This window comes from Silurus meridionalis, chromosome 10 (assembly GCF_014805685.1).
Source record: "Silurus meridionalis isolate SWU-2019-XX chromosome 10, ASM1480568v1, whole genome shotgun sequence".
NCBI lineage: Eukaryota > Metazoa > Chordata > Actinopteri > Siluriformes > Siluridae > Silurus > Silurus meridionalis.
Window position 1 is genome coordinate 22907606 of NC_060893.1, and position 27669 is coordinate 22935274.

Below are 27669 nucleotides of genomic sequence, written 5' to 3' on the forward strand. Positions count from 1 at the left end.
AAATACAAAGGACAGTATTGAGGAAAGGACAGGCTTAAAAGGATTAATCAGCTCCAGCACTTTGGGTAATTACTTGGAAATATTCAGCGAATGTCATATAGGATGCTCAATTCTGATTGGTCGGATCTTGAATAAAGATCCGAGAATAAAGTCGTCGACAATTTAAAAGAACAGACTCGCGGACTATCAGCTCTCCGCAAAAACCCACACCAACAGTTTTTCCGGCTTCCGCGGTCATTACGAGAGCAGCCTCTAGAGGCGAATCACTGACACCACATGCAGTTTTTTCCCCCTTCACAAGATACTGCGTGCTGCACAGAGAGCGCTGTATATGTATTATGTATAATTAATTATTTAATTATATTTAATTAATATATTCATATAAATAAATTTGTCCAGTTCTAATTTACATGTTTTTTTTTTTTTGTTGAATCCTGTATCGATTGGTTGCCAAGTACGATCCGACCTTGCTATCAGGATCAGTAAAATACTTTATGGGTAGAAGAAGATACACCCATGGGTGTTGATGTAACATCTACAGAAGGTGTCGTAGCAGAGCAGAGTTTTCACAAGCGTCATTAAAAGCACTTGACAGCTTCTGTGTCGGCGGTGGTTTTTTTTTTATCTTACAGCAGCATGACCCTGAGCCTGTTCTCTACGTAACGCACGAGGAGGGGGAAAAGAAAGTAGAAGCCGTTATAGCGAGTCATCAGGGTTTTGGTAACGGGCCGAGTCGTTAACAGATCTGTAGAATGTGAGAAAGCGGAATTATGCAGAGCAGCACTGAGCGTTTAGTCCGGGTTCCCGAGGGACATAGTCGTGCTGCGTGTACGCTCAAATGGCCTCAATCACAAGGACTCCAGGGAGGAAATCCTTTATTTGGCGCACACATGCTCTCAGTGCTGCCTTCTCCGACTCGTATTAGAGTTCAGAGATTCTGGCACTCATCAGCCCCCCCCCCCGTCCCCACCCCTCAGACATAGAGAACACTTTCGTTTTTACCGCGATTTATTCGGAAAACGCACTCCTTCGGCGCAAGCTAGGATTCCTTCCCCCTGCTTTATTCTACAGAATTCTACAGTTGAAAATGAAGGTAAAACATCTCCCCTCGTCTTCTCTCCCCAGAGAGATTTAATCCACAGACGAATCTGTTTTAGTTCCCACGATAAAGGCACAGATCTCCAGCGAGGACGGTCACGACCAATTAAAAAGTGTCCTCTGGAGTTAATGGCTTTTTTTCCTTGCTGTAGTTTTGAAAAGCCGTGAAGGGAAAGAAAGTGGAAAATCCAGCGCATCCTGGAGGCTCTGCAATCACAAAGCCCCCTCTTCTTACCCTCACAGTGTCCTCTAGAAAATCCACTCCGTTCAGCTTCATTTCCTTCTCCTTTCTTTTTCTCTCTCTCTCCCCCCCCACTGTGGATTTTGGATTATTCAGGCTTGACTGCTGTTCACAAAATCCGTCCAGATTTCCATCAGAGGAGTAAAAATATGCTCGGAATATTTCTAAATCTCCAATGCTATCAAACTATACACCAGGAACCGGATATGGGATCTGACCCGAAAGTTCTTCAGCAGGATCATGAAAATGCCCATGTCGGGTCCTGAGGGATCAGCTCGGAATCGTCAAAGCTGTTAGATTATAAATGCGCTTCAGGTTTACGTGATTTGATGTCGTACGAGTCTAGAACACATCGAAACTAATATGAAGCAGTCGTTCATTCGCAAGGAAACGATCCAATATCTGACCTCCAGTGAAGCTCTCAGGATTCATTTGTGAAGAAATATCCGATATCTGACCTTCACAGATTCTCATTCGGTTGTGTTTTAGAAAAGATGTCATGTGGCCATAGCAATATTCTGTCAGCTACATGGTTCTGCTACGTACACTCATATGTTCATGCTTAAGTAACGACAAGATGTCATGTGGTTCAACACCCCCAAACCCCCCCCTTACCTTCAAAAAGCAGTATGTTCTCTGTGGATTTTATACTGCAATGGGGTTTAAGTGCCACGTTAAATACGTGGAAAAAATATCTAAGATTGAGAGATTACAGTCGTAATCAGAATAAAGTTTAAATATTTTGAGAAGAAAGTTGAAAATTACGAGAATAAAGTTGTAGCAATATAATAGAATCAAAATATTTAATATCAAATATCAAAAGTCTCGGCCGTACGAAAATATTGAAATGTTTCGAGAAGAAAGTTGGAATTATGTTTAGAGAAAGGCAGAATTTTTTTTTTTTTTTTTTTTTTTAGGAAAGTTGGAAACGTTTCGAGAAGTCAGTTTTTTTTTTTTTTTTTTTTTTAACAGTGTCTGAATTTTAGCTGTTTTGCATCAAATTGATGTGGAGGATTTGGTTAACTCCTACTTCAGGTTCAGATTTGGCGATAAGGAAATTTTTTCTTATGGTGAATCGGCATTTCGGAGTTCTAATTAATAAGCGGACACTGCATCGGTTATGTAGGAAACGTAATTTATTCAGAAGAAAATAAAAACTCAGACATTGAGGAAACTGCCTCCTCTGACATTTTCCTGGTAATTCTAGATTTATTCCTGTAGCTGTATAGAGCGAGGACGTATTGGAGTTTCAGATCGAAGCTGTTCGAAGGCGAATCACAGGCTAACAGTGTAACTATAACTTTAAAGATGGTGAAGGATTAAAGAACAGAAGTTAGAACACTTCTCCCTGTTCCACCAAACATGCACTTCTCCCAAAATAGATCAGTTAGAACATTTTATTGGGAAATAAAATCTCGGTTTAGGTGAAGATTCATGACGAGAATGAAAAGTGTTAAGAGTGAGGGTGTAAATGGATGCACCGACACTGTGAGCTGCAGTCCCTCGAGAAGACGAGATCGCTAAAGCGGTGTGTGTGTGTGTGTGTGTGTGTGTGTGTGTGTGTGTGTGTGTGTAACCGTGTTTAGATATTCCTTCAACTCAAACACACAGCTGTTTTCTTTTGCTGTAACACATGCAGACTTTACTGTTCAGGAAAATCAGATCCGAGAGAAACATGGATCATGAGGAATTGTGTTGCTCATCAGCAGGAGTTTCTTGCACTCTCGCTTTCTCGCTCTCTCTCTCTCTCTCTCTCTCTCTCTCTCTCTCCTGCCGTCTCTATGCAGAGTTTTAGCAGAAGGATGTGCTGCATCGGCTCATTGCCCTCCACATTTCTCTCACTATCGACATTCTCTTTGAATTTACGGCTTTACAACGAGCGAGGGCCCGTTTTCAAACCTGCAGAGGAGATCTTTCACTTCTACTTCAATCCTTCCTGCTTTCCTTCTTTCTTTTAGTTCATTTAATTTATTCTCTTCCACTCGTTACTTCTTATTCTCTCATTTGTTTATTGTTCTTTCATCGTTCTTTCATTTTTTATTTTTTTTGGTCTCTTTTATTTTGTTTTCCATCTTGTTCCCCCCTCTCTCTCTCTCTCTCTCTCTCTCTCTCTCTCTCTCTCTCTCTCTCTCTCTCTCTCTCTCTCTCTTTTTGGGAGGGTGTGTGTGTGTGTGTGTGTGTGTGTAACTAGTCCTCCTCGCTCCACAACGCTTGTGATTCCTTGTCTATTTTAAGCGTGGACAGAAATACCTCCAATGCGTTTCGTGGCTCCTCAGAAGAAACGCGTAACGAGCCTCAGTCACAGCTCGCGGTGACAGATAGCGATCGCTTTCAGCTGCTTTATAACTTCCTGAACACTTCGCCTCGACTCCTGTTCACACGTGACGCCTTTTCAACTTCCCTGCCCTCGAGCCCCTCGGCTCTGATCTTCCCCGAGCTTGTGTGCTCCTTCGCCTCCATGCTAACACGCATCCTCAGTCTCCTGCATACCAATGCGTCATCCTCCTTTTTCCTTTCCCTCCGCAAATCCTTCTCCTTTCTTCTCTTCTCATCTGATCCTAGAGCTTTAGAGACTGCAGATTCCCTCTCAGGAGCCTCTTCCCCCTGTCCTTCATCCCTGCCTTCTGCCTCGCTGTCACACCTCGTCACTTAAATCCTCACCATCCTCAGATACGAGACCTCCTTACCCCGCTCCTCAAACACAGCAGCAGGAGGCGTCAATCACAAGAATCACAATATACAGAGACCAGACGGGAAAAGGAAACCCGTAGTGTCTGAGCGAATGCCCCAGCTGAATGCCCGAGCAGTGGAAATCTCGTTTGAGCAGTGGTCTGGGAGACCGAATATTACATTATTTTTCACTTGTTCTTAATTGGTTTAATCTTTAAGCTGTCGCATGTGATTACGGGCTCTGCTTTCTTTCCTACTCCACCCCCCTTTTTCCTCAAATGAAAGGCTGTTACTAAGCCTGGTTTTTATTTAGCTTGTGTGTGTGTGTGTGTGTGTGTGTGTGTGTGTGTGTGTGTGTGTGTAATGTTTTTATATATATATATATATATATATTACACACAAGTGTAACCATCTGAGATTGACTGCCCCAGTTTGATATTAAACTCAAGCTTCTTTTATACAGTTATTTCAATGCCGTTTCTTTTTTCTGTTTCGTTTGTTTTTTGCAACCTTTTTCGTTTTTCAGTTTTCCCCATAACCAGTCAACATGGTAAACCCCCATTAAGTGTTTTTGCGCCACCAGTAGAGCAGTAGCGAACCTTCACAGTGGACATCAACAGACTCTAGGACGCTTTTATCTAAGCCGTCTTGTTTGTTTGGTTGTTTGTTTTTTACTTCAGTAAGAATGTGCATATACATAACGGTAACGTGAGGAAATGTCAGTAACATTTATTTCATCTCTGCTGATGTCACAGTAGACGGAGCGAACCAGACAGTTGGCAAAGGTAACGTTTCAGACATTAGCCTTTTCACACAGTGCTAAGCTTTTCACATTTTGGACATGTTAAGGAGGGATGTCAAGCCGGGGGGGTAAAAAAAAAAAAAAGCACGAAGGTAGTAAACCGGTGTGGTCGGATGAAATGAACTCTTGGTTAGGTCAAACAAACGTGACATTTATTTTTGACGTTCGAGGTGTCGAATTCTGGCGTTGTGAGCTAAATGTGATGTACAATTTTACAGTGCTTTTCCTTGAAAGAAAAAACAAACAGAAAAAAGACAAGTAAAAATGCTGTTTGAACCAAAACCATAAACCAGTCTTTTGGACCTTTTTTTTTTTTTTTGTGGTTTTTTTTGTGTTTTTTTGTGTTTGTGTGTTTTGTGTTAAGTGGAGATCTATAGTGGAGTCTAACGTGCACCATAAAAATCTCTATTTTTCATTCTCTTGCCCAGTTTGTGTTTCCGTGCACCGTATTGCACAGGACTACGTTACCACGTTATAAAATGGAATCGTCGGTCAGAATAAGAATGCAGTTTCATTTTCCTATATAGTAACTCCCTTCTTTTTTTTTTTTTTTCCTGGACCTAGTAGTTCCAGATGATTTTGGCTTTTTGTTTCTCTCTCGTCTTTTCTGTGCTGCTGGATAATTGACTAATAACGCAATGACGAATCTCACGTACAACCGTCTGAGATTGATTGCCCCAGCTTGATATGCTCTTTGCTTTCATACTATAAAAATAAACTCGAGCTTCTTTATACAGCTTGTTTCAATTCCATCCTTTTTTCTTTTTGTTCCCCCCCCTTCCCAAAAAAAAAAAACAACGGGAAAATGCGCATTATTTCCACACCGGAAAAGTTCTCAAGAAGAACCCTGTATCTTTTCGGAAAAAAAAAACGGTTGAAAAATGGCGAAACCCATACGCTAAAATAAATAAACTGTTTATACTTCACATTCTTTGTAAGGCAGTTGCTGACACTTGCACTGCCCGTAGCCATTCATGATCACTAGCGCACCTTCCTCGTGCGTCGGCTCGTACTCGTTATAGGGCACCTGTGTAGCCAGGTCCGCCATCGGCTGCCTCTGCTGGGTCCTCATCTGTCGGCGGTTTTGAATGGCCGAGCAGTGGCGGATCCGGCGTAGCGTAGGAGGGCAGCACTTCCGAGAGATGTACACTACAAAAACGATGAGAACGAAGCAAAACAAAAGGGCCATAGTACCTATAATGACACTCTGTGTCAACTGGGTGTTGTCCATCATCCCGTAGTCCTCGGTCATGTCTTCTGCGTCGGCGGTGGTGCTAGCCGTGGTGGTTTGCGGAGTTTGAGGGGTGGAGGTGGTAGTCGTGACGACGGTAAAGCTCCCGAAATCGTCCGGGTAGAAGTCCTGTGTCGGCGTCTGCATATTTCCAAAAAACGAGCTCGTGAACTGTTGGGGTAACGTGGCCTCAATCGTGGTGCTGCTCAGTACGACGGGTGCCGAGATGTTCTGACAGAGCTGGAATCCGTGAACCGCGTCTAGTATTTCCTCGCCCTGCGTGAACTCGGGGCTGTGGCAGAGGATCGAATGCTCCCATCGGCCCTTAAACTTACTAAGCCAACCGGCCAAGTTGCAAATCTTTTTTGTACATTCCCAAAGGTTGCTCGACAACCCGATGATGTTCAGAGACTTCCACATATCCGTGGTTTGAATATCTAGGCTGGTCAACTTGTTGTTATCCAGCAGTAAAACCTGAAGGTTCGGTAAAGTTTCAAACACCTCAGGGGTTAGCGTGCGAATCTCATTCCCGGTTAAATCCAGTTTTTCCAGAGTGGTCCACTCCCACTCCATGGTACAGGTCAAATTGTTAATCTTGTTCCACTGCAAATAGAGGAACTGAAGAGCGACGAGACGCGGGAAGTGGGCCAGGTTGATCTTGGTCAAATGGTTGTGTTCCAAATGGAGTTCCCGTAGCTTTATCAACCCGGCGAACCCGTTCCGAGCCAGGCTCCGAAGCCGGTTGTTGTTTAAACCGAGGTACTCCAGACTCCGACAGTCCCAGAAAGCTCTGACAGGCGTGGTCCTCAGGAAGTTAGACCTCAGGTGAAGGATCTGGAGCTTGCGAAGCCCGTGAAAGAGCTCGGGCTCCAGAGCGGTCATCTGGTTGAAGGATAGATCCAGGATTTGCAGGTTGATGAGGTGGATAAAGGTTGTGTTGGGCAGCTTGGTGATGCGGTTCGAGCTCAAGTTCAAGTCCTTGAGCTTGTAGAGCCCCTGGAAGGCATCCTCATGCACGGTGAGTATTTGGTTATGGTCCAAGTGAAGCCACGTTAGCTGGGTGAAGCCGAAGAACTGGTCCGGTCTCAGCTCGTTGATGCTGTTGTGCCGGAGCGAGAGTCCCAGGGCTCCTCTGTCGACGCCGTCTGGGGGCGCCAAGAGTCCCTGCGTGTCGCAGTAAAACTGCAGGTCCTCGCAGCGGCATTTCTGAGGGCAGGCTGTGCACGATGTGAGAGGCAGGCACAGGAGCATGCTGATCACACAAAGTGCCGCTGGTGCTCGTCCCACTAATGGCCACCTTGAATGGAAACCTGCGTGGGTTTAAAGACAAGAAAATAAACCCGAGGAGGCAAATCTGATATCTGAAATATCCCCCCTCTCTCTTACAATCTTTTCCCACTGTGCTGAGCAGCAACCCAATCTTATTGTTTATTATGCCAATTATGATCCATATTACTCAGTTTTCTCTTTCATTCACCTTTTTTTTTTTTTTTTAAAGCTTATTTCATGTTTTTATTTATCTTTTTTATAATCCGATTATTATTATTATTTTTTCTCCCCGTCCCCTGCTCTACCCTGCACTACGGCAAACAATCGCCATCATTTTTTTTTCTCGGCACTTTTTAGGATCGGAATGAAAAGAACGGCAAAAGAAAAGACGACATTTTAAATACATGGATGTTTCTGGATAGCATGCGAACCCCCAACCACCACCACCACCTCTTTTTTTTTTTTTTTTTTTTTTGCTCTTTCGTTCCCCCACACCACCCCCTACTGTTTTTTTTTTTTTTCTTTTCTTTTCTTTTTTCTTTCTTCCCCTTCCATTCTGTTTCCTATTCAGGTCCACGCTCCGTGAATAAAAAGCGCTAACTTACCCATTCTTTTGTGAACATCGACGGTGGCATTCAACTGTCTTTCTCTGAAGATCCCCGGAACAGCCAGACGGAGGGGAAATCCAGAGGGAAGAAAGCCTTTTGAGCCGAGGTCTCGTCAACTAAAGCGACGCCAAGCCGCCTCATCCGAAACAAATTCACAAGATCCATGTTGCGCCACGAATCCGTCCCTCCATTTATTCATTCATTTGGTCCTTAATTCCCTTGTTTTTTTTTTATATATTTTTTTCTCCTCCTCTCCTCTCTTCCCTCCTTCTCGATCTACTTCCCAAATTAGGACCGGTCCCTCATCCTTGTTGCTTCCAGGAATCCGTAATTTTTTATTTAGTTTTTTTTTTTTTAGTTTTTTTTCCCCCCGAATTGATTTGTATCCAAAGCGACCCTCGAGAACAGTGTGTGCCCCCCCTTTTTCCCCCCTTCCTTTTCCTTTCCACCGCAATGTCAGCTCAGTTGCTTAATTGAAGCGCGAGTACTCCTCTCTCTCTCTCGTTTCTCCATCGCTGAGGGTCCTTTTAGTGGTAACTTGTTGATGAGAGGCAGCGGCAGCTCCTCGAGTCTGGGCTGCGTTGTGTACGGAGAGATGCAGGGCGAGCGGAGATGAGCGCAGCAGAGCCTGTATGCTACGCTTTTGTTGCAGCCTCTCGCTGCTACAGAGTGGTGGCAGACTGGCATCGATCATCACTGCTGTTTCTCTCTCTCTCTCTCTCTCTCTCTCTCGCGCACTCTCGCTCTTTCACCCGCTCTCTTTTCTCTCTCTCTCTCTCTTGCTCGGCTCGTTTCCGTCTTCCTCTCTCGCTCTTCCATTCTCTTTCCCCTCACACATGCATGTAGTGATTGTGTATTTGATTCATCTTTTCTTTTCCTTTACCCCCATCCCTCTCTACGTTTTTCTGGGTTGCCAAAAAAAATCCATCATATCGTATCGTATAGAGGGAAAATTCACAGCGGGGGGGGGACCCTGACTATAAATCCCCAAATGCATCCCCCCTTTTCTTATAGATTTCCTTTTCTTCTTTTATTCCCTTCTTCCCTTCTGAGATGCACCTTGTTTTTATTATGAAATAAAATTTAAAAGAATCAATGTCCCCTGATTAGCTGATGCTATTCTTATGATATATACTGGCAATTAGCCGGCCTTTTCGTTCAGCTCGTTCCGTTTTGATAGTCATCCCGTGCTGCACGTGTTACCACGGTGATGGAAGAGTGTCGTAGCACCCGGACGTAATAAAGCGTTTTGACTAATCCGGAGAGCCGCGTGAGTCTCCCTCAGTTTTCTGCTTTATTTATACAAGTTCACTGAGGTGAAACATTCAGGTCAGTGTTTAGACTTTGGAAGAATGCAGTCCTTTCAGCCCCAACCCAGTTTATAATGTGTAAAGCCTGCTCATCATTTTTATTATTTTTTATTATTGCTTTCTTTCTTTCTTATTTTTTTGCCCGTGCACGAAAAAGCACTCGACGATCCGCAAACCCGTGCGCTCCAGCGTGACGGATCAGCCAGCTGGAGCCTCTCCTGTATTCTTGTTCCGTTTGGTCGCCGCACTAAAAGAGAGAGATTCTGAAAGCGCAGCTGCACTTTCACCGGGGACCTCGTGCTAATAAGCCTCGCACCACATCTAGCATGGGTTTGATTTATTCGTTTTTTATTCTGACTCTACATTAAACAATCCGGCGTTCCAGGGCGTCTCGACACATTCTTCCTGCAGACGCCTTCTCCTCGTATCGCGCCGTAGGATGTAGGGAAAGGCACAGGTGCTTGATTTACCTGATATAATTGGTGTTTGGTTTAACAGGAAAGTCACGTCTGGCATCTTTTTGGTACACCGTCAGGGTTTGGAAGCTACAGGTGTGCATCAGGGGCTTGTGGGTGGGAGGCGTCATAATGACCGTACACAAAGTCAGAAAAAAAAATCATGTCGGTTATGCCAGATGTGGCGTGAAATGTATTGACTTAAGATGTCGTACTTCTCCGGGGGGCGGGGGGTCTTGGTGGGTGGGTGGGTGTGTGTGTGTGTGTGTGTGTATATATATATATATATATATATATATATATATATATATATATATATATATATATATATATATATATATATATATATATATATATATAAAATATTACTATATTTCCAAAAGTATTGGGTCACCTGGTCATAAGTACGGTATGTACTTCTAATTCTCTCCACTCTTCTGGGAAGATGTTCCACTAGATTTGGCTGTCAAATCGTTCTTTCTTCTCGCTTTAAATTGAGAGACGTGTGTCCGCTTTGGACAACCTCGGTTCGATCATGCTTAACTGTGTGAAAACATTAGCTAAGTAAGTGTGAGGGATCTAGTGCCTGCACAAATAAGGCAGCCGACTCACAGGAGAATCGATATGGAAGCGACTGAGCACGATTTGACCTGTGGGGGGGCGCTTGTGTGATCGGTTATCGCATCTGGTACTCGTGTTTCCTTGCCAAAGCCGCTTTCATCTCTGAAGATCATATATTTTGAGGTGTATCAGCATTACCTTTAGAGCAAAAACACGATTGGGTTAGGACTTCCATCTTGGGTGACCTGCTACGCTCCAAACTTTGAGTTGTTGTGGAGATGAGGTGCATTGGCATGTTTTCTTCATCCAGTTTTATACCATGTCCCGTTCCTCTTCTTCAATATACCTTCAGTTTAAGAACTGTGAGCTCGTCTCTTTGAGCCCATCTGCCATGACCAGCACTGTTCCTGCTGTCTCTCATCATCATCATGTCCCTTAATAAGCTCTTTAGAGGACGGCACACCTCTCATAATCAACTCAGCCGGTTAGAGAAGAGATTGGCAGGCGTGTACTTCACAGCGCTTTTGGGAATCGGAGAGAAATTTGGAAAATAAACAACTTTTTCCTCTCAAAGGACTGGCTGCAGAATACAACATGCATAAATACAAGCCAAAAAAAATAAGCATGAGTTTCCAAAGACTTTTTCAAAAGCATTTCTCAAGACGAAGCAGGAACCGGACAAAGATCACTTCCCATACGATTATCCTCAAAACAGTGATCAGCATGAGTTCAAAAGGAATTAGAACCTCACTTACCTGGTTTTCAAGCTGTGAAGTGAGAAAACAAGGCTGTATTTTATTACCTTCATGGTGTTAATGCTACACTGTTAATATCCAACATGACATGCTAAATTCTGGTTCGAGAAGGTTTTTAAGGGCTACAAGCAAAAAAGGTTTATTTGACCAGTTAAAATTTTTGCCTCAATAAAAATGCATAAACTACTACAGGTTTGGCATATTCTTAAAAATAATTACGTTTATAAAAGTTTTATTTAATAAAGTTCTACAGGTCTAGAATCATTAGGAGCTGTAATGGAGCTCCAAAGTCGGTTAAAATGCCCGGTTTCTGTGGCACTTTAAAATATACTTATCAAAGCTTATTATTATTATTATTATTATTATTATTATTAAAGCTCAAAACTATCATCCTTGTATAAAATGTCTACTCGGGAGTCTTGAACAGTACAGTAAGTCATGATCTTTTTATCCTGATGATCTTGTTGTTCTCTTTCAGGCCGGACGCAAGGAGAGAAGTGACGCCCTGAACACCGCTATCGACCGGATGACCAAGAAGACCAGAGATCTGCGCAGACAGGTTTGGTCAAACACCTTCATTCCACCCAGACACTTATTACTTCAGTGCTGATGGATTCTCGATTTTGATCGGTCAGAAAGAAACTGTATTTTGATCACATGACCTTGTAATTTGCTTGTCATTAGCTGAGGAAAGCCGTGATGGACCACGTGTCCGACTCGTTCCTGGAGACCAACGTCCCCCTGCTGGTCCTCATCGAAGCTGCCAAAAATGGTAACGAGAAGGAGGTGAAGGACTACGCCCAGGTTTTCCGCGAGCACGCCAACAAGCTGATCGAGGTAGGAACGATCTCCCGTCACTCAGCCGCACTCGAAGCCTGCTTCATCTTCCTGCTCCGTGGAGGAAACGAAAAGAGCTCACTTTGTCTTTTAACACCTGTTCATCCGCTAGTTATGGAGCAGGTTTTTTTATTTCGTCGTATTCTTTTTTTTTTTTTTTTTTTTTATATAAATGGGAATGAACAGGTCTGTAAGGATCTGTCTTTCGCAAAAACGTGCTGTTAGAGAATCATTTCTTTTGAGCGCAGAACAGAAGAGAATTGAGCTCGGATTATAAAACGTGTCCTAATTGCAGTCTGCTGTAATTATTACCTTAATTAAACGATTAACGTGAAAAATTTTCTTTATGAGATTCGGAAAGCCATTCCGTTTTTATTGCTGGGTTTATACGTTGTTTTTTTTTTTTTTTTTTTTGCTCCTCGTGTTAATCTGCCTGCGCAGTGACTCTGAGATAATGAAAGTCCTTTAGGTTTACCCACATTCCACGTCTCCGTTTGTGTCTGAAGAGAAAGTGATTAAAGGTGCATTAGTTTGAAGGGTAGTCTTGTTTTTTTTTTTTCAAGATCAACACTCTTGGGATCTTCTCAGGCCCATATAAGGTAGACTGTCTTATAAAATGATTGACAGGAGATGAATCCAAACACAACCACATTTCCCAAAATTTCTCCTCAGCTTGTTGTAAATTATGTTCTATACATCTTTCAGGTTGTGCATATGGAATAAAGAAATGCAGTGAATAGGACAGTTATTGTTTTAGGGTATTTCTGTTATTAATAATGTCGACTAGCAGTATGGAACTTTGAACTGGTTATTATTAGCATGTTATCTACAGATATAAATCTGTGAACTCGTCAATGTGAGTTCTGGTTCTGGTCAACGCTTGGGTATTTAGATTGGATACATGGGTGATTGTTAGCTTGAATAGGTGGATGAGTGTTTAATTGAATGGGTGTTGCCTTAGATTCGTGGCTGTGTATTAGTTTGAATAAGTGTTAACTTGAAATAATCCGTGGGCAAACGGTTGCGGGGACCTGTGGCTGAACGTTTTTCCCTTTGACTCATGGGTGAGCATTTGTGGGGACCTGTGGGAAATTGATTTTTTGGGTGAGGGTTTTTGAAACCCATTGGCCCGCCTGGCGTGTTTCCGGGGACCCGTTGGCCCTGGCGATTAGTTGTATCGGAGGTATTTATTTTCATCAGTAGTGTTTTTTTTTTTTTTTTATCTGGGCATGCAGGGGGCTTTCTCAGTCCGACCTGGGGCTTCACTGTATTGCTTTGCAATGCTGCATCTGGTCACCACTGATCCTATTAAACGACAGAGGTTTTGTTTTATAGCCCGAACGTGTCTCCACTCTCGAAACCCACCTCTGATTAGGTGATTGAATTGCAGCTGATCTCGAGCACACACCAGCGACTCTTGACCCGGAGGTCATTCAGACGAAAACATCCCTCTAATGCAGATAATCGCACGTAATTAATGCCGAGATGAACTCAAATTAATCACCATGACATCTCTGCTCCACAGCGAGTGCTCTCGTCCTAACGACCTGTTCTACTTTCCCATCATACCACTCGATCCGCACATGAACCGCGAACTTTACACCCGTGCCGGGGCGCGTTTTCTACGCTCGGAAAGCGGCCGCTTTGGCAGCACTGGAGCGAATCCGGCAGGCCTGCAGTCCACCCACAGCACAAATCAGCGCATTTGTATGGACAGTCACGACCACGAATCCAATTTTTAAGCCCCAGCCGGAGGAGCAAAATCTACCCCGTAGCCAAGGTTAAGTGGTGTCTCGAGGGAATTGTTCAACGTCTCAACACTAGGACATTGAGTTTCTTATTGTGCGACCGCAAACAAGAAACCCGAAAGTCCTTCCATCTGTGTGATGACTCCTTCAGGTTCCTTTTTTTTTTTCTTCTAATCATTGTTGCAGTGGTTTTCTTGCATTTGCTGCAGCTGTGCAGTGTTGCGTTGATTGTTGCAGTTGTAGGTTCTGCCACCGTGTAACGTCGTCACATCTGTTGCAGTTTATGTTTGGATTTCCTCTTGTGGTTGTTGCGGCAGCTGTGCAATGTTTCGATTGATTCTGATTGTTGTTTTACAGCTGTGCAGTGTTGGGAGTTGATTTCGATTGTTTCTGTAGTTAGTTTTCTTGTTGCGGTTGTTGCTGCAGCTGTACATTGTTGTGGTTGTTGCTGCTGTTGGGGCTGATTGTGATTGTTGCCGTTGTTCCTGCGCATGTTTTGTTTCGGAGGTGGCTGATTTGTTGCAGTTTAATTTTCTTGCGTTTGTTGCCGAGTTTTTGTGTGTCAGTTGTTTCTGCATCCTGATTCGCTCACGTCCTTCCAGTGAACAGACGAGTCGATCAGACTTCCTCCTTTTAACACTGAATCTCACAAGAGATCTCTGTAGACTGAAGCTCTCCTCTCGGTCGGTAGCCTGAGTGGGCGGAGCCTGTGAGATTAAGACGTGTTTGCGTCCCGTTCCTAACAGGAGCCTGAGCACTAGTGACTCAGCCTTTTAGAGAAAGTGATGGGAAAATGCAGGGGGGGCAGAGCAGAGGCCACACACTCACCAGGAGCTCAAGAGTTCTCGCAAATCCAACTTGAGATGTGCTGACTGCAGCCTTGTTCACCTACAGCAAGCACCTACAGGATTAAAACACCGCTCTCTCTCTCTCCCTCTCTCTCTCCCTCTCTCTGTGTATATTCATGTTTCCTCACACACTTATAGATCGGAATGATGTTATTTCTTTATTTATTTATTAGGTTTTTTTTGTGTTTGCTCTGCACAGTGTTTGTATTTATTCTTCTTCCTGATGGAGAGACTGACAGCTGTGCAGACTTGGAGGAAAAACAAATCTATATATGTATATGTGTGTATATTATTTTGAAGCTGCAGTGTTAAACCTGTGGGAACAGGAAATATATTCAGATTCTCACTATGTGCTCTTTCCTTTCTTTTCATGTTCATTTTATTTGTACCTTTTTTTTTTTTTTTTTTTTTTCTTGCAGCAGGGGATGAAAAGTAAATTCCACAACACTCCGAGCTCTGCGTCGGTTTTTGCCAGCCGACTCTTTCCGTATCGTCCATCCGGTTTTAATACTCCTATTTATTTGTAAATTTTACTTCGATAAAAAAAAAAAAGGCGGAGTAATTGTTAAATACGCACCACAGGCGTGCCCTTTTACGTCTGGATTCGCTCACCGCAGTCTCGAGCGCTGCGTTCATACCCTCGCGGGGCTCCTGCCGAGCCGAACGGCCCCCGTGTTTAGTCTCGTTTCACAAGGGCAGTTGAAAGTGACTCCTTTTGCTCGGTCGCGTTGTGTGGGGAGACTGCGCTCAGGTCATGCAGCCGTGAATTATCTTTACGCGAGACGCGGCGGTCGGAGGAGGAGGAGGCGGAGGGGAAAAAAAAAAAGAAATGGAACAGTGCGCTAGTGTTGATTTGCTCTTATTGTGCTTTCCGAATGATTCCTTCGAGCACCTTCCCTGCAGAAACCAGCTTTCAGTCGCAAAGCCAAGTTTTTTTTCTTTTCTTTCTTCCTTTTTTTTTTTCTTCAAAACCTCAGCACACCGGAGACCTTTCTATCTCTCACCACTGTGCAGGAGATTGCTTCTGAATTATGAGATTTTTGTAGGGGTTGGTATTGGGCAACGAAGATGACTACTACTCTCTACAGGTGTGCATGGATCCACAAACCCTGCGTATATACATGCATGTATAGACCTTTTTTAGTATTTTTAGTTTTTTAGAATTTATTAGCAAGAAACAAACAAAATACAGCCTCCAAGTGATGCTCAGCTGCCTGAACAGTCGAGCTTTAAAAATATAATGGATCTTAGGGATACGACACATGAACAGAAGGTATGATCTAACAAGCTCCACTCTTCTGGGAAGATGTTCCACTAGATTTGACACAAAGGTGTTGGTAAAGTCTGTTTCTGATGGAGAGGTGAGAAGGTTTGGGGTTTAATATGGTTGGAGCCCTATAGCAGGAGATCTCCCCAACATCCTCTTGGTTTGTCATGCTGGATGACTGGTGTGTCTGGGTTTGGTGGGTTTCTGCAATAAAAGAATCCTGCTGAATATGCACTACTCGGACAAAAGTATCGGGACAACACAATTGTGTTTGGGCGTCTAAATTTTTCCTTCACTTGAACTTGGAGTTATGAAGATCTGCTTTGCATGGGGTCGAAGTGGAAGATCTCCTGCTATAGAGCTCCAGCTGTAAACACTGACTGCACCCCACAGGCCTCCTCACCTCACCTACATCAGAGCCTGTCTTTACCAACACCCTTGCGTCTGAACGAATCTCCACAAAAGCTCCACAAAATCTAGCAAAACATCTCGCAATCGTTTATCCATGAGACGTATTTGTGATTGAATTCTTTTTTTTAAAACAAAAATACAATAAAACAATTTGCAGCCTCCTTCGCTCATATTTGCAGAGGGTGCCATTAATATTAGAGGTCACTGTAAAGGAGGACGTCTTGAGCGAAACGGCTGGTGTTGAACCTACTGTATAAACAAGACGTCTCGCAGTCAGTTGTCACTTTTCCAGAGCGATCGTTCACCTCAGACGTATTTTACATACCGATCGTAAGCGGTTTAAAAGGGTTTTTCCCCCCTCTCCCCTCCATTAATCACGCTCACGTACGTAGCATTTCCACACGAGTGCGCAATGAACACGGAGCGACCGAAGAGATGGCGATGTGGATTTTTTGCGCCGGCTGATTCGAGTACCATTTTCTCGAAGTGCTTTGAAGGCGTACGGTAGCTGCTGTGCAGGGAAGCACTTCCATTAACAACCCAAGTACCCTTTAGGGCTTCTAATAGGACTGCATTAACGTCAGTATCGAGCTCATGGGTTTTGCTACTTGTCCGTTCCCGTTCCGATAACGAGGCTATGAAAAGCGCAGTGTGCGGGTTCCTGCGATATTAGACTCGTTCTTCACGGCGAGCGCTAGTCGATCATCGTAAAGATCACGAGCTCGGATACTTCACTTATTTTTTCATCGACTTAATTAGCGTTTGGATAAAGCAGTGCTCCTGCAACACGCACGCTAACGGAAAGCAGTCTGCTTTTACTGCCTGCCGAGTAAAAACTCAAATAAAATCGCTACATTTAACGTCATGACTGTATACAATATAATACAGTCTGCTGCAACAGTTCAGCACCGCAGTCACCATGGACAGTTCCGCATTCAAGCGTCCATCAATGAACAGTTCACCGCACAGTACGCCTTACCAATGAGCATGGGTTCCTTTCGAGTTCCTCTCAAGGTTCCTCCCTCATACCGTCTCGGGGGCTTGTAACCCGCCACTGTCGCAACTGACTCGCTCATCATGGATAAAATTGAGGCACCATTTATCGTGTAAAACTTTTTTCTTTGCTTATTTCTTCATTTCTGTAAAGCTGCTTTAAAAACCGAATTAAAATAAATTTAAGTAAAATAAATGAATAATAAATTATTAAAATTGTCATATTATTAATTCTAAGGCAATTGTTATATATTTAATTGCTTATATTTTTTTTGTAAGATTATTAGTAATAATAATAAAGGAAGAAGTCATGGAAGGACTTGTGCATGTTCTAATCATATTGTTTGGAAGCTCTGGTTAAAATATAACAACACTGCTCCTCCCTCACATCTGAGGCTGAGACTTGTATTTATCTCATTAAGGGCCTCGCTCAGGGGGCCCAGTGGCAGCTTGGTGTGGCTGGGATTTGAACTCTTGACCTTCGGATCCAAAATCCAATGAATGAACCACCAAGCTACAACTTTCCACAGCGTCATTTTAAACTGCGTCTCCTGCGCTAACATCAGTCACAGGGTTATTTAATCTGCAGATCCTCCAGCCGAATCCCAGACACAAGATTCCTCCAGTCATATATCCTGTGTAAAAGCGAGCACGGACGGAGGAAGGACGGACATGTGCGCTCGCTTTTATCATCTCGGCTGCAGTGTGACGGGCCACGAGTCCCCCTACACACACTGAGCTAACTATACACTCGCTCCACTTCTCTCCAGAGTTTTCATCACCTCAGTCGCCGCTTACTTTTCAGCAGCTCCGAGCAATTCTGCTGATCCACCGTGTTTCTATCAGTACTGTTATAGAACGGCCCGAGTCCAATCATTCCTTTTTTTTTTTTATACGTTTATATTACAAGCCCAGAACTCGGTTTTTCTCTTTTAATGCATATATACATGAAATACCACAAAATATGTGGCCCAGGATTCACAGAGCTCATTATCAGCTAAATGTGCAGCTTTCATGGGAACCGTCTGCACTTTCACTCCGTTTGGTTTTGATGTTCTCCTGTCGGATTTCGTTTCTTCTCCAGAATCGCCGCCTCAGCGCTGTCTGGCGTTTCAGAGGCGGCTCGGTCACGCCGCTGTGGTCCAGAGATGCAGAACCTGTAAGTGTGTGAGAGCATTTGGAACCACGGCAGCAGACACTGGGGAAGTGCTGGCTAATGGCCAGGACTTTTTTTTTTTTGTGGGGTAAATTTGTTTCTGGATTGTTTCCAAGTTGGTGGTCTTGGTTTTTTTCGGATTGGCTGCCTCATTTCTGGATTAGCTGCACTTGGTTCCTGATTGGCTGCCTCATTTCCTAATTTGGTGGTCTTGTTTTTTCTGATTGGCTGCCTCATTTTGTAATTGGTGGTCTTGTTTTTCCTGATTGGCTGCCTCCTTTTTAAATTGGTGGTCTTCTTTACGGTTTGGATGTCGCCTCGTTTCCTGATTTGGTTTTATGCTAATTGGTTGCATTGTTACCTGATTTGCTGCCTCGTTTCCAGATTAGCCGTCGTCTTTCTGTATTTCTGCGTTCACAGTAGAAAAATAAAGAAATTCTGGCTTTGCCGTCCCTGTATTTGTGTTTGTTTTTTCGCTGATGCATTTCTGTTTTGCTTTTAGTCCCACGGGTGACGGAAGTTGTCCATAATTCCTGTTGGTCAAAAAGTAAGAAGAGAGTCAGCGCTGTGCACAGCTGGGGCTTATTCACATCCCACACACCAAGGCATTCTGTTCCTCTTATTCCAGTGGCGTACGTCTCGTCTCGCCTCGCCTCGTGACGGACCTGACTCTGAGTGCTCGATTGTTATTTTCCATCAATAGCTTTTCTACTCGCCCAGTCTGTTAAAAGAAACCGTGTTATTGATGGCTGTACTTTATACGTTTATTCCCGCTCTGCTAGCATATTCCAGGTCGTTCAATAGGCTTTTTAAATCCCTTCCAGTTTGAACTTTATTGTTCTAAAACCTTGTTCTTTTAAACACTATAAACTCCATTAATAGACGTGAGTCCCGAGCCTGAAGATTGATCATTTTCCAGGATTTTATTGGTTACTCATGTTTATTTACCAGTCGTTTTGTCCCGTTTCCCCACGAGCCCGGTCATTTCACAATCATTGTTTGCGAGAGTGCTTTTTGTCAGCTTTATTTATGCTGAAGGGATTTAATGAACGAGTCTCGTTCTCCAGGCTGCTCAACTCTCAACTTTTATTTATTTAATTTCATTTTTTTCTTCTTTCAGTAAAAGAGCTTCTTTGAGATATTTAAGATGAAAAATAGGTACATGTGCAAATTCCAAGAAACATAAACATCAGGGGGGATTCTGCTCTTGAGTTGGCTAATACAAGAGATTGTGGTGGGGTTTATTTTTTATATTATTTCTATAAATTTTTTGTATATAGAGAATTTGCTCTCCAGCTGTAAACGCTTTCCTACTGCTGGCTTTTTTGGACAGTGACCGTAGCAGCTGTGTGGCAGAGCGCTGATTAGATCACTGCAAATCTTTCCTTCTCAAAAACCATTCACCCCCGGTGAATTATAGGAAATCCGACACTCTCAAAAACCCAGTAAGCTTTTTTTTTTAACTCCTGTGCACACTTGGTTTGCTTTGGATCCTAACGCTTTCTTTGTCTGTAGGTCGCTAACTTGGCCTGCTCCATCTCCAACAACGAGGAGGGCGTGAAGCTTGTGCGTATGGCCGCGATGCAGCTGGAGACCCTGTGTCCTCAGGTATCTTTCCACCCTCCCACTCTCTCACAGTCATCGCTTCACCATCTCCACTTTAATTACTACCATTCATCGTTCTCGCCTCGACCGTGACAAAACCCGGGGTCTTTCGCTATTAATTGTCAGAGCGTACCGTAATGCTGCAGTGAATTATAGTTTAATGTTAGAGGGCAAAAAAGACACCCGGAGAATAAATGTGTGTACTAATTAAGCTATGCAAATCATTCTAGCTTCCGGAGCGTTTGTTTTGGTTCTCGCGACCCTATAATGGCTCTTAATTGGTCATTTCAGGTGATTAATGCGGCCCTGGCGCTGGCTGCCAAACCCAACAGCAAGGTGGCCCAAGATAACATGGACCTGTTCAAGGAGCAGTGGGAGAAGCAGGTGCGCGTGCTCACGGACGCCGTCGACGACATCACCTCCATCGACGACTTCCTGTCCGTGTCCGGTAAGCCCTCTGGAGCCGTTCGTCTTCCTGCTCCGAGTGTAAACGCTCGCAGCTTTGATCTTTACATGCCGTGCCGAGGAAATTGCTTTTAGGTGTCGGGTTGGATGTGCGCTTTCGAACAGTGGAGAGCCACGTATGTGGGGAAAAGTCGAGTGTCCCAATACTTTTGTCCATATAGTGACAAGATTCTGTTTTAGTGTCTATCTATCTATCTATCTATCTATCTATCTATCTATCTATCTATCTATCTATCTATATATATATATATATATATATATATATATATATATATATTATACATACATGGGGGTGATGCATCACACGCTGAATAACATGGTCTTTAGCAACTCGAGAATATTTAAGGATCGGGGCAGACGTGGACTGATGGATCAGCCGGTGCAGTTTATAACATCGCCCACTTGACACGCTCCCCTACGTAGAACCACGTGACCTTTTCCTTTCTCCCGTTAGAAGAAATGGGCTTCGTGACACAGGAGCACAATAGAGACCAATAGAGCCGTTCGGTTCTCCATCAACCGACCTCCAAGAAATAGTGCTTTTAAGAGCAATTAAGTAGATGGATTCGGCTTGTAATCTTTCTTCACTAGGCTCTGAATAATGATTGCGTTTGTGTTTAGTCAGCTCCTTAAAGCTCTACTGAATGCGTTTTCCACATACGGAGCGCTCGATTAGCTTCTTTCAGGAGCAGACAAAAGCAGCTGGGGCAAAAGCAGCTTCTTCTCAGACCAGACCATAAAGCTGTGAACTTGAGATGATCTTAGAGGTGGAATTGAGGATTAAGCTCCAATACATCAGATGTTCTTGTGATCTTTAAGTGTGTGTGTGTGTGTGTGTACTAGTAGACCCAAGTCTCCACTATCTCCAAGAGTGGAAGATCTCCTGCTAAGAGCTCCAACTCCTTTGAGCTGAATGTGGCTTTAAATGTTATAAATCTCTCTAAATGTATTTTTGTCTTGTTTTCAGAGAACCACATCCTGGAGGACGTGAACAAGTGTGTGATCGCCCTGCAGGAGAGGGACGTGGACGGGCTGGACCGCACGGCAGGCGCCATCCGAGGACGAGCCGCCCGCGTCGTGCACGTCGTCACCTCCGAGATGGACAACTACGAGCCCGGGATTTACACCGAGAAAGTCCTGGAGGCCACCAAGCTCCTGACTGATACAGGTACCGAGGTTCAGCTAGTGTGCAGTCCACACTGCAGAGCTGCGCTTGATCTTGGCACAAAAGAGAGAAAAATCCACTTCCGGCTCATAAATATTGATTTAAAACACTGCATTTCAGACTGTAATATAAACCAAACACTGGCGTCGCTCCGAAGACCAGGATTGTGTTTTTCTACAAGAGTAATTCATGAAGCGGGGTTACTATTACTCTATACCAGGGGTCCCCAAACTCTCGTCTTTAATGTGGGGGGGAGTTTTTTCTTATGATTTTAAATATTTATTTAAATTTTAATTCCTAATGCTAGATTTAGTTTTTGTTCTGCAGTGTACAGACAGATGAGCATCACTCTTCAGCATTTTAGAACTTTTATTATAAAAATACAAAAACGATTTGAATCATAAAAATGTGCTAAAGGAAATAAATAAGAATATTAATAAAAATATAATGATATATAAATAAATGAATAATTAATTTAGCGCTCTGCGTGCAGCGCGCGGTCTCACGTGTAAAAACAAACAGCACATGGCACCAGGAATCCGCCTCTAGAGGCCGCTCTCATAATGACAGCAGACCGTAAACCCGGAAAAACTACTGGTGCAGATTTTTTGCTGAAAACCGACAGTTCCGGCGTTCAGCTATCGGCGACTCGAGCGCTATTAATAACTTAGACATTTTTAATTCGCAAAGCCAACCTTTTATTATTAAATATAATGATCAAAACGTGTATCATTTAAATGTAATTTTCAAAATAAAATAGCATTACTTCATGTTCTAACACTGGAGATTCCTTCCATGGAAAACTGTGGAAAAGTTTTTACTATAGAACGGTTTTGAAAGGAAAAGGATCACTTCACCGACCAATCAGACTCGAGGATTCGACAACGCTGTTATATGGCGCATTAGAAATTCCATGTAAAAATGCTTTAAGTTGAGCTTCAGTTTGTTTGTGAAAGACCATGTTATTTAGTGGACATATAAAAGTACGTTTATTTTTCCCATCGCAGCGTCGTCATAATTCAGAAGCCGAAAAGGAGAATGCAGTAAAAAAGCCGCGTTTTGTTTTTTAAATGAGACCCGAGCATTCAAGTGCTAATGCACCTTCTGAATGCGATAATAGCCTCCGATTCTGCACCTGGATTGTTATTGTAATCAGGGGTTTCTATTTGCACACAGTTTAAACATTAAGATAATCTCGTAATATTTTGACCTTTTATTTTGTTTTGTGGTGGAAAGGTATGAACGAACAAACGTCTGGTGCAAGTTATCATGTAAAGTGGGTTTATATATATATATATATATATATATATATATATATATATATATATATATATATATATATATATATATATATATATATGAAAAATTATACATTTCAGAAATCAAATTAATGCATTTTTTTTTATATTGATTGGGTAATTACATTACCACAAATTAAATTGGTTAAATATATGAAAAAAAAAATTACATTTAATGTTCAATTTTCTTTGTATTTCATCAGATTTTAACATATATCTTCATTTCTTCCATCCTTCATTTATTCACTTCCTCGATATGTGGAATTGACAGGATTTTCTCCTTTTGAGGGAAATTCTTGGAGCTGGACATAAAACGCTAAAGAATCCATAGCGCTAGCGTTAGCCTCTAGCCACTTCCTGGTTAGATCAGAATGCTAGCGATATGGCTTCTTCCGCATTTTCTGCAAAACGTATTTCCGGTACAGAGCGAGTAGCCACAGCGTTCATTCATCCCAAAGGTGTTCAGTAGTGTTGGAGCTCTATAGCAGGAGATGGAGTCATGAAGCAGACTTTGTGTACACAATTCTGGAACAGGTTTGGGTCTCCTAATTCAATTCAATGCTAATGCATCCAAAGCCCTCCTATACAGCTGTGCACCTACAAGCTCTGGAGGAACAAACACATATGGTTAGAAAAGTCAGGTGTCCATTGTGGACTTTTAACCCAAAATCTTAAGAACAGTGGAGGACGAACACACAGGCCATGAGCTGTAAACCTTCTGTTCCACTGTATGGCGCAGTCTATTAACGCAAATGCCGGAGAGATGAGGAAAGGAAACGAGTTCCTGCTGAACGCGTTCATCCGTTTTACCATTAGACATCAAAACCGACTTGTTCGGCTCCTGAGCTTCATTAACTGGCCGAGAGCCATGTAGTAGAAGCCCACAGATGAAGACGTCTGAGTCATGTCTTTATTATGATCTGAACCCGTGTAAGAACATCAGATGGGGATCAGAGAAGGAGAACGACCTTCTGTTTCATATTAAATCAGTGAAGTACTGCGAGGATTTCGGCTCCCTGTAGTCAATACTGTGTGTGTGTGTGTGTGTGTGTGTGTGTTAGTGATCTCTGCTTTAAAAACCCCTCTTCATAGCTACAGACGAAAAGCAGCGTATCGTCGTTTCCTTTGTCTGAACTTAACAAAACAGAAATCACCGCCGCCTCCATTTCTACACGCGGCGTTTGGTCCGGAGTCGGCCTTTAAAAAACGCCTTTCTTCTGCTCTCCCCGGCTCGAAGTGGAGACTCATTAAAAGTTCATTAAACCCCAAGCGTCTGGCGGCGACCCATTCACACGGCCTGAATAAAACTCGCATTCATTAAGTCCAACCCCGGACCTGCTTTCTTTCTCTCACTTCTCTAATGGGTTCTTAATCAGGTCGTGATTGTTCCTGTTGTATCGAGTCGCTCGAATTCAGCTTGATCACAGGCTCCTGGGGGCGCCATGAGTTACGCTTAACTTCCTGTTGGCGATTTTTTTTTTTTTTTTTCTCCTTGCACACCCTATGACTCAGCAGTCAAAACGAATTATTTATATATTTAAGTGTCTCTCTCTCTCTCGCTCTCGCTAATTTAGCCGCTGTGTGGAAATTTGAGTTTGAGATATAGAAAAATATGGACACAAGTATTTGAACACTGAAGTTTTTTCAGCCGCATGCGGACGACTTTGGATGCCGAAGCACAAGATTTTGCCTCTTTCCTCGATCTAAGAGACCCAAACATTGTTCCAGCTCCACGGAGGTCTGCTTTATATGTGTTAGAGTGGAAGATCTCCTGCTACAGAGCCTCCAACCAAAATTAAGAGGAAGGTCGTTATTACATGTTGTCCAGACACAATTGGCCTCATCATTTATTTAATAATGCCTTATCATAAGTTATTACCAATAAATCGCTTCATGGATGCCATCATGAAAATTTAAGAAGTAAAGCAGATTTGAACACTGATACTCTGAGACCATTTTCAGATCAGCAGTTAAATACAGGCTTTTTTTATTTTGGTTAATTTTGTTTTACTCCTCGACCAATCACAATCAAGAATATGACTAACTGTTAGACTGTATTTTAGCACCCTGCTGACTTTTCTGATCACCTGTGTGTGTGTGTGTGTGTGTGTGTGTGTGTGTGTGTGTGTGTGTGTGTGTTTGTTTGCAGTGATGCCACGTTTCACAGAGCAGGTGGAAGCAGCAGTGGAGGCCCTGAGCGCTAATTCTCAGCCAGTGGACGAGAACGAGTTCATCGACGCGTCCCGTCTGGTGTATGATGGCGTGAGGGACATCAGGAAGGCTGTGTTGATGATCCGGGTATACACACACACATGCACACACACTTCATTTATTTATCATCATAACTTTTTATTACCATAACTTTTGGTTTTGTTCTTTTTAAAATTTGCAGCTCAACTAATTAATACTTGTTTCATTAGGACTCAGTCTTCAGTGATTATTTATTTATTTATTTCTCACGGCGTCAAATTCACTCAACTTTTCTATATATATATATATATATATATATATATATATATATATATATATATATATATATATATATATATATATATATATATATATATATATATATATAATATAAAAGTTTTGGGGAAATAAAAAATTCAACAAGCCATTAAGCTAAACAAGGTAAAATATTCAAACCGTCTCTGAAAGTGAATAATTTTTTTTTTTTAATATTGAAAGTGTAAACAAGTGCTGAGATGAAAGAGATTTGGGAGCAACATTTTTAAGTATTTTAATGAGGCAAATTAATGTGACTTCATTTTTTAAATCAGATGGACATCCAGTGCATAGATCTTTATTTTTATTTTTTTTACTTGTATATGATGTTTTTTTGACTTCCACGCTTATTCCCCCTTTGCTGTTCTAATAAGCACCACTCTTCTGGGAAGAGGTTCCACTAGATTTTGTGGAGATTCCTTCAGCCACAAGGGTGTGAGTAAAGTCAGGTGCTGATGTAGGTGAGGGGTGAGGAGGCCTGGGATACAGTCAGCGTTCACATTCATACTAATAGGGTGGAGATCAGAGCTCTATAGCTGGAGATCTTCCAATCCATGTTAAGCAGATCTTCAGGAACATTATGGGGAAGAGCCACATATGGCTGGGAAAGTCACGTGTCCTGAATCAATTAGTTTCATAGAAAGAATGAAAAGGTGCTTTATACTTTTTCTTCACGGATCCCTGTCCTGTTAGGAAGCTGGGGTCAGAACGCAGAGTCAGTTATGATACAGAGGATTAAGGGCCTCACTCAAGGGCCCCAAAAGTGGCAGCTTGTAATCATTAACCCAGACCTTTTTTGGCGGGGGGGGCTTATTTATCCCTATTGAGCACGTATTTCTGCCACGTCGTGTACCGTATATACGTTTGCGCATGTGAACTCCAATACTAAATAATGATCGTGTGTGAGGTGTTAATTGTGCAGGTGTTTACATTAAAGGAACAGTAGTCTGCTTCATATTACACTTCAGGCACAGCTGCTCACGTGTCCAAGCTTTTCCTTCACGTAACGATCATGCCGGGTTTCCAGATGGTTTAGAAAATGTAATTCTTTTACATACAATATGGTAACAGCTTGGGGAAGAACCACATCTGAAGGAAACAGATAGGTGTCCCAATACTTTTGTATGTATGTGTGTATAGAAGTGTATTTACAGATCAGAGTTTGCCTCTGATTGAACTCTGTACTAATACAGTTAACACATCTCGCAGTCTTTCCCATACATGACTTTATTTGTTAAATGGACGGCGTGCCTCATTATCTGCTGGTTCATTCTGGGATAAATTACCCACCTGAGCAGAAGCTGGCGCTCTCATTAATAATGTGCAGCAGCCTCGCGTTTCATAAAGCACAGAATTAGAGAGAGCGAACAATTACGCCGTATTTGCATTATAATAAGTCATTGATTTCAGGAATAGGGTCTTAATTAGCACTTTGTTTTATTATCCAGAGCGAGAGTGAGCTAAGAGCCATACCGTAGCTCCGCATCTGAGCTTCTCTCAAACCCTCTTCACCCTGTGGTTTGTCCACGGTGATGATCCAGTAAAGCTGAGGAGCTGTGGCAGCCTGCAGACCCACCATGGTTCTGCTCTCAAAATGCTTCCTCGTGCTTTTATTAAGACGGGATCAACATGATGGACAAACGCGCAGATAACGAAAAGCCGACTGCATTTGGACTAATGAAAGAAACAAACTAGACAAAATCGCTCTCGTTTCAACAGAATCACTAACAGTCCAATAGAAGCAAATCTAAATCTCCAACATGGAGGTCTCCTATAAGTAGAGGTGCAAAGTGATTTAAAATTTCAGGTAAATTTCCAGCAACTTTCCATGGGAAATTCATCTGGGGAAATATTCCAAGTTGGAATATGAATTAAGCAGAAAAGAGATTTATATAAACATTTTCTTACACAAACATTTTCTTCACTGTACCGAACGGATTAAATTTTTTTTAAACTTCTGATTTAATTATAAAAAAAAACACGACTAGTCAGGTTTACTCCGCACTGTGACGATGCCCCTGTGCCAGATGGATGAATGTGAACGCTGACTGCACCCCAGACCTCCTCACCCTCACCTACATCAGCTCCTGACTTTACTCACACCCTTGTGGTGGAATGATTCTCCACAAAATCTAGCGAAACATCTTCCCAGGAAATGGCGACTAAATGTGGAACGGGATGTTCAAGAAGCACGTACTGATCTTTTGGTCGGGAGTCCACAAAACCGTTAGCCGTACAGTGTAACTAAATAAACACAAAAAATCCACTGAAAAATTCATAATTAGGAAATTAAGGTGTGAATGATAAATTATTATGGGAGCAAATAACTAAAGCGTAAATAATGAGAAGGGACTAAATAATAAATGCATAA

General features: G+C 42.6%; 2 protein-coding genes across 2 annotated transcripts in view; one reads left to right on the forward strand and one right to left on the reverse strand.

Annotated features, from left to right (window-relative positions):
* Window positions 1-27669, forward strand: part of ctnna1 (catenin (cadherin-associated protein), alpha 1) — a 99224-nt gene that overhangs the window by 47961 nt on the left and 23594 nt on the right. The window contains exons 8-13 of the mRNA XM_046858772.1: window positions 11479-11559; window positions 11685-11837; window positions 19776-19868; window positions 20157-20313; window positions 21298-21498; window positions 24943-25091. Of these exons, the coding sequence (XP_046714728.1) occupies window positions 11479-11559; window positions 11685-11837; window positions 19776-19868; window positions 20157-20313; window positions 21298-21498; window positions 24943-25091 (834 nt within the window). The remainder of the gene's footprint in view (window positions 1-11478; window positions 11560-11684; window positions 11838-19775; window positions 19869-20156; window positions 20314-21297; window positions 21499-24942; window positions 25092-27669) is intronic.
* Window positions 4719-8681, reverse strand: lrrtm2 (leucine rich repeat transmembrane neuronal 2). The gene is made up of 2 exons (XM_046858773.1): window positions 7917-8681; window positions 4719-7352 (listed from the first exon to the last, which is right to left on the reverse strand). Exons 1-2 carry the CDS (start codon window positions 7918-7920, stop codon window positions 5728-5730), a joined length of 1629 nt encoding a protein of 542 aa, XP_046714729.1. The 5' UTR covers window positions 7921-8681; the 3' UTR covers window positions 4719-5727.